The following is a 6,499-nucleotide window of genomic DNA, read 5'->3' on the forward strand; positions in this document are numbered from 1 at the left end:
TATATATATATATATATATATATAAGGTAAATGTCTGACACATTTTCTATCTCTTTCCTTCCCGGGGAAATATGGTCCCTCTTGTTTCTACTGTAGTGTATACAGAGCCTGCCTATTCTACAAAACTGGTCTTAAAGGTCCCATGTCATGCTTTTCCGGTTATACCCATCCCCTTGTTTGTTATGAAGGTTTTTCTGCATGTAAACGGTCTGCAGAGTCACAAACCCTCAAAGTACACCCTGTAGCGAGTAAAACTCTAACACAGAAAAGACCTGTCTATGCTGCCCCAGAACGCCTCGTTGGAGATTTCTCTTTTTCTTCCTGGGTACAGTGACGTGCCCATACCCAAATGGACTCATTGGTCCAAATGGACCAATCCGCAGAGCCGTTACGTTACGTCCGCAGAGCCGTTATGTTTATGGAGGGGGGGGGCAGGAGCTCCAACAAGCTGTTTAGGACAGAGAGTGAATACACATACTATACAGAGATGCTGTATGAGAAAACAATGTGAGTTTGGAAAATTGCACAATATACATTTATTTTAGTATTACCTCAACAATGGAATTATGATCAGTAGAAATGGCCATGACATGGGACCTTTAAGGAATAAAACATATTATTTTTCCCAAAAACTATTTTAAAGTGTATTGAATAAACTAATAGAACCTGTTGTCCCCCTTCCTGCTGATGAGCTGTGGCAAGAAAACGAATGAATTGACATAAATCCATCATCACAAATCATGCATAAATTAATATGAATTAGCGTTGGCATTGAATTCCACAATATTCATCTTTAGCCAATACTGCTTTCAAAGGATAATCTTTGAAAGTCAACAAGCATATCAATCACTTATTCTTAGAGCTATAACTATACAGACAGGAGACTGCATTCACCTTTGACTCAAGGAAGAAACCTTTGAGATAGCGGTACTTGGTGACAACTCCTTTAGGCACAGTGATTGTTGTGGTCCAAGTATTTCTGTCAGGGGAACAAAATGTATTTTAAATGGACAGAATAGTAAAGACAAAAAAAACACCCTTTTGTAGTAGAGAATCACAAACTGTCATCATTTAAAGGACGTTTTTTTTATTAAACTTGGAATTTAACCTACCCATCATTCCCATGAGGATGTAAGATCACTGCTTTTTCATGGCTCCAGCCTCCCAGGGATTCACAGCTACCAACAACTGCAATCACCTCCCCTAGAAATGGACAAAATTGTGTTTTTTACCTGATGTGATAACATTCTTTATTGTACAATATATAGAAGCAAACATCATTAAATGCTGACATGGGTCACAATCATCTCACATGTTACATTCTACACATTCTACAAACTTGGTAAATACTGAATATTAACTTCCAGGAATTGTACTAAAAAAAGTGTTCTTATACACATAACAACAAGATTTAGGGAAACAAAGTTCAATATGTTGGCATAGCTACACTTCAAAATAGATCATCATGTGATCACATAGCATGTTCTACATGAAGGTCTAAGATAATGTTACAAGTGTCTTTATATTTAGTTGTCTGCAGTGTAGTTGAACACTTACCTGGAGATGTTTCTCCTCTGACAGCCACCGTTACCTGAGTGGTCTCCATAGCTGACCACAGGCACAGAGAATACTGGGGGCAGAAACAAGCTGTAAAAAAGAACAAACTTTAAAAACCTTCTTATTTTAATAGGTCAATAACACACTTTAGGCGTTGCTGAGTTTCACTCTACCAAATGTGACTTCTGGCTGTTAAGATAAGCTGTTTTAAAAAAATCAATTGAGTAGTATCTTCCTCTTACTGGTAGCTGACTCAAGTAAAGTAGCTAACGTTAGCTAACATGTTAGTTACCAGTCAGTTGAAAGAATATTAGCAAACATACGGATGATGACAAATATGGTTACCTTCTTGATGTTGGCAGAAAAATGTATCTTCGGGCTGCTTAAGATGGGGGATCCCCGTTGAAGCAGGATCGCCTATCCCCCAAGAAGTCTACGTGAAAGCATAAGCATACCTGGCCAGCTGTGTCAGAGCTAGCGATTTAACGTCAAAGCTGGACCATAACGATGAAAAAAATTCGAGTACAAAAAGAAGTGAGAGCGATAGAGAGCAATATAGATTAAATACCACCAAGAGCCTGACAGCAGAAACCTGGCGCCGACGGAGCCGCTTACACAATGGTTATCTGCAGGGTTGCAAACAGTATATCAAGCGCCAAGTTCGCCAAAATGACAAACGGATCATCCGGCGAGTACTTTCAAAATAAAACATTGAATTCCTCGATGTTAAAATATTACACAACTTACTTAATGTATTAATAATAAAACACTAGGGGGAATCCAATATGTTTTCAATACAAACAATTGCAGCGTATGCTTCAAAGAAATCTGATCTGCTTGTTCTCAAGGGTTCCTCTGTTTCCCATCTCTATATACATATTTAAAGAGGATTTATTTATTTCTTATATTTAAATATTTAAAAGGAACATAGCATGGAGTTCAGATTCAAGCATAGGACCATAGGAAAATAAGTCCGTAACAACATTAAAACCTGTCAAACAATAACCTTAATCATGTATTTTCCTAGAAAGAGACACGCTGGTATTTATAACTTTTATTTTGTATGTATCATCTCCACATGACGTGGTGCGTTCAGGCTTCCGCTGGCCCCTTGACGGAGCTGGCTCAGACCGCCCTGTTCTGGATCCCTGGCGGGTCTGTTGTGCTGCATTAACGTCCCCTCGCAAACAACTCCACGAACAGATGGAGGTTACAGCCACGCAGTAGACTTTTGGCAATTTTTTTGCAATAAAACCCGAACAAGTTATTGTTATATAAGATTATAGGGCCTTAGTCTATTAATGAAGTACGTTGTCATTCCATGTTAGTTTCTAAAATAAGAGACAAAAGCTGTTCTTTCAAGTAAGAGGGAATGTTTTTAAAGCTACGTAAAAAAAACCCGGTTTTCTTGACTTGTAACCTGCTTGTAACCAAAACAAAACACATCTGGTTCACAGGCTAGGACTGATTTGGAAGACAATAACAAAGTCCAGTCTTATGTAAGGCCCTTTCCACGAAAGCTTCCGGTTTCACAAGTGAAATCAATACTCAATAACGTTCATCAGCTGTTACCCGCTGGAGGGCCAAGCAAAAAGAGGTTTAGTTTTAACTGGTACCACGGACAGACAGAAATCAGTAGCCTTTTAACCTTGACGAGTTAATCTGGCGTCAACACCTTCACTTTTCACCTTCACGAATCGCATATCCTACAGTAGCCTACTCTAAAACAACCTCCAACCAGTTCAAACTGCTGAAGAAGGGCTGTGGCCCTCTTTACACACTGTCAACTTGTTTAGACTGAAAAGCAAAGTTTAGCCTGTAGCACCCTCCAGTGTTGAAATGAGCCTACTACATCAACAGAGAGGCAAGGAGGAACAATATTGCAGAATAAACCAAGGGAAAATCACAATTTTCCAGAAAATACATCGTCGAGAGTTCTTCAGTGCATTTCCTCCTCCCTGACATGAAATAAGTCCCCAATATGAATGTGGAAACCAATCATTACATTACATTGCATTTAGCTGACGCTTTTATCCAAAGCGACTTACAATAAGTGCGTTCCACCAACAAGATACAAACTTGAAAAAAACAGAATCATATAAGTACATCAGGTTTCATAGAGCTAAAACATTTCAAGTGCTACTCAACTGCTTTAGATAAGCCAGTCCTTTATTAGTATATAAGTGCTTTGTTAGCAATTCTATTGCTCGAAGTGGAGTCTAAAGAGATGAGTTTTCAGTCTGCGCCGGAAAATGTGCAAGCTTTCTGCAAACTTGAAACTTACAATCAGTGTAAAGTATATAACAACCCGTTTGGGATCAATAGAGTATCTTATTCTCTTTTGTTGGATATGGCAGGCACTTCAGAGCACTAATGAGTAAAGTGAACATCACGTGAGTTTACATTTTGGGATGAGCTGTTCGAGGCTGTCTTCATTACTTTTCTTCCTTTTCTTAATTAGCACCAATGTGATCCCGCTGTGATAAGGCAGGTCTCAGTTGTAGGAGATAATTATCCATCGAACATGTGAACATGCTGAATCTGTTCTGGTCCGGATGTTTTAAGCATGAAAACAATTCCAGTCAGATGGTGTGCAATATTTTAGTTCATATCCAAAAAGTTTTTCAAGATCACATTAATAAGGGGGGGAGGGAGAGGCCCTTGATGAAAGAGTAAAGGAAACATAGAAATTGTGATTAGTGAAGAAAGACTGCATTAATATGAATATTTCAGGCTCTTTCTCAGAACCCAGCAGTGCTCTTATTACAGTGTCATGATCTGCTATGCTCATTTATTTGAGATTGTTTGCTTCATGTTCGTTGTTGCTGGTTAATTATGGAGTAACAGTCCTCAGATTCTGCAGCTAAATTAACAGAATTATAATCGGTGTCACATAGGGTGGCAAACCACAATGAAATTGTACTTCTTGAATAATTCATAGTTGTAATAAACTATTGTCAGTGCTACTGATTGGCCTTTTTTTTTAAATCTCTGTTTATATAGTTTTTTATTGCACCTTGCTTCCAGTTAGCATCATCCAGAGTTAGTTAGTTAGTTAGTTAATTATTGAGTTGCTTAGTGCACTTCAATGGATTAAGAATCTCAATATATATATATAGCACCAATACAACCAATTTATGGAGATAAAATAATAGTATACAGCATAAAGATTTTGAAGTTTTATTCCTGATTTAGAGAGTGAATATTTTGAGATGTACCAAAGCAAAAGTCGCACTATTCTCACTCAGATCGAGTTTATTCGTCAGACCCAGTTTGAAAACGGTGTGCTGATTCATCCAGTATTTACAGAGCAAAGAAGTATCAGATATGCCCACCACCCTAACCCAAATGAACAGACTTTATTCCTATGGATGACTGAAAGAACCTGAGGCTTAACCTGACTAATTATTTTAATAATCTACCATTTTCATTCCCACACTCCCACTAGCTCAGTGAGTGAATAACACCTAGTTTCCTAAAGCACAGAGCCATAACTCTGGCACTGAAAAGGATCATATCAATAATACATGTGGGCACAACATGGTGTAAAAATGTCAAGTCATTACTTTGAAAGTTACTCTTAAGCAGTATGGATTCATCCTTCTTATACATGTATTTGTACTTCATCATATTTATTCTCCTGTGATGAGCTAATGTTGAAACCCAGCCACATGACAGTGAGGTATTATGAATCCACTGCAGTATATTCAGATTTCACATAAAAATCAATCTTATGAATGAATTAGCTAGATCAGTTAAAAATAAATATACTGATGTTTGCATTCATTGGACATTTTTATTTGTTTTAGAGTCAGCGGGAGTGTGTAGAGCAGTCTTTCACATTGTCTAAAAAATGGCCCTGTCACTAAAACACATTATCTCACTTCTTATTTTTTTTGTGTGTCTCTCTCCCCATTCTCCTAACTCCATTTGTATACATATTTATGTCCAAAAGATAAACTAGGTGTTTGAAAGCTTTCAAGAGCTTACTATAGATCTCATAAAGTGCCTGAGAGCCATGATGAGATGATGTGGATTTAAAAAAATAAAAGCAGTTTCTCAAGGCTGAAGTCTCAAAGACAAAATAAAAAAATATGTTGCTGGTAAATGTTAAGCCTTTACTAATGAACAGAGTTGCTGAGTTGTCCTTTCTCATTGAAATGCAGATTACTGGCGTAGTGTTCCACAAAACCAATTGACGATCACTGCGCAAAATCCCCTTCCAGAACAATAACTTTCAAAATATGATATTCTGTAATGCGTTTCCAGTAAGGCACGTAAATAAAAAAGGTTTGATTTTTATAGCTCAAGTTCACTCGTGCTTTTGTACCATCCTTAAATAACATTACAGTGTACACCCAACCATCGACCAGTGTTTCAATTGTGCCTCTGGGAAAACTGATGGCTCCACAGATCAAAGCATTAAACCATATCCCCCCTGCCTGTCAGCGCTGGTGAGGCAGAGGAAATGAATTGACAGAGAAAAGAGATGAAGGCAAAGTGGACGATTGAAAATATGTGTTATCTTTTTTGCTTACTCAAGAAGAGCCAGAGGGTTGCTGCTGTGGGTTTTTTAAGCTGCTGCTTAGATCAGTGTGAAGATAGGGCTGTGTAATGATACAGTTATCCACAGGCTAAATTACATTTCCTTTGAAAGAGGAGAATGAGGAATGCATTATTCTAGTTTTCTGTCGGTGTGTGTGTGACTGGTTATGAGTTTTTAGAAGAAATGTGAGTAACGGTGAAGCATAGTAACACAGTGATATTTAAGTAGTTTTCTTTATTTGGTGTTGACAGAATGTGGAAGCTTCAGTTCACACTTCCTTTTTTTTTTGCATAGTCATAATTGAAGGGTTAACACATGAATGATGCATCACAAATAAATCCACTGCTGGCAGTTCTGGTTCATGTAGGAAAGTAAACTTTATTGTAATCTCCTGTT

At 37.8% G+C, this 6,499-nt stretch overlaps 1 protein-coding gene across 5 annotated transcripts in view; it reads right to left on the reverse strand.

Moving 5' to 3' along the window:
* Positions 1–2,182, reverse strand: part of gpcpd1 (glycerophosphocholine phosphodiesterase 1) — a 13,094-nt gene extending 10,912 nt beyond the window's left edge. For 3 of the 5 annotated variants that reach the window (XM_010773636.1, XM_010773629.1, XM_010773643.1), the window contains exons 1-4: positions 1,903–2,181; positions 1,558–1,647; positions 1,113–1,203; positions 895–979 (exon numbers count right to left, since the gene is read on the reverse strand). In XM_010773636.1, the coding sequence (XP_010771938.1) occupies positions 895–979; positions 1,113–1,203; positions 1,558–1,606 (225 nt within the window). In that variant the 5' untranslated portion in view covers positions 1,607–1,647; positions 1,903–2,181. Of the gene's footprint in view, positions 1–894; positions 980–1,112; positions 1,204–1,557; positions 1,648–1,902 lie in introns of those variants that run through there. The other 2 variants (XM_010773659.1, XM_010773650.1) reach the window with 2 other exon arrangements.
* Between the last annotated feature and the right edge of the window lie 4,317 nt (positions 2,183–6,499).

This window comes from Notothenia coriiceps, unplaced genomic scaffold, assembly GCF_000735185.1.
Source record: "Notothenia coriiceps isolate Sejong01 unplaced genomic scaffold, NC01 NC01_scaffold00000339, whole genome shotgun sequence".
Taxonomy (NCBI): domain Eukaryota; kingdom Metazoa; phylum Chordata; class Actinopteri; order Perciformes; family Nototheniidae; genus Notothenia; species Notothenia coriiceps.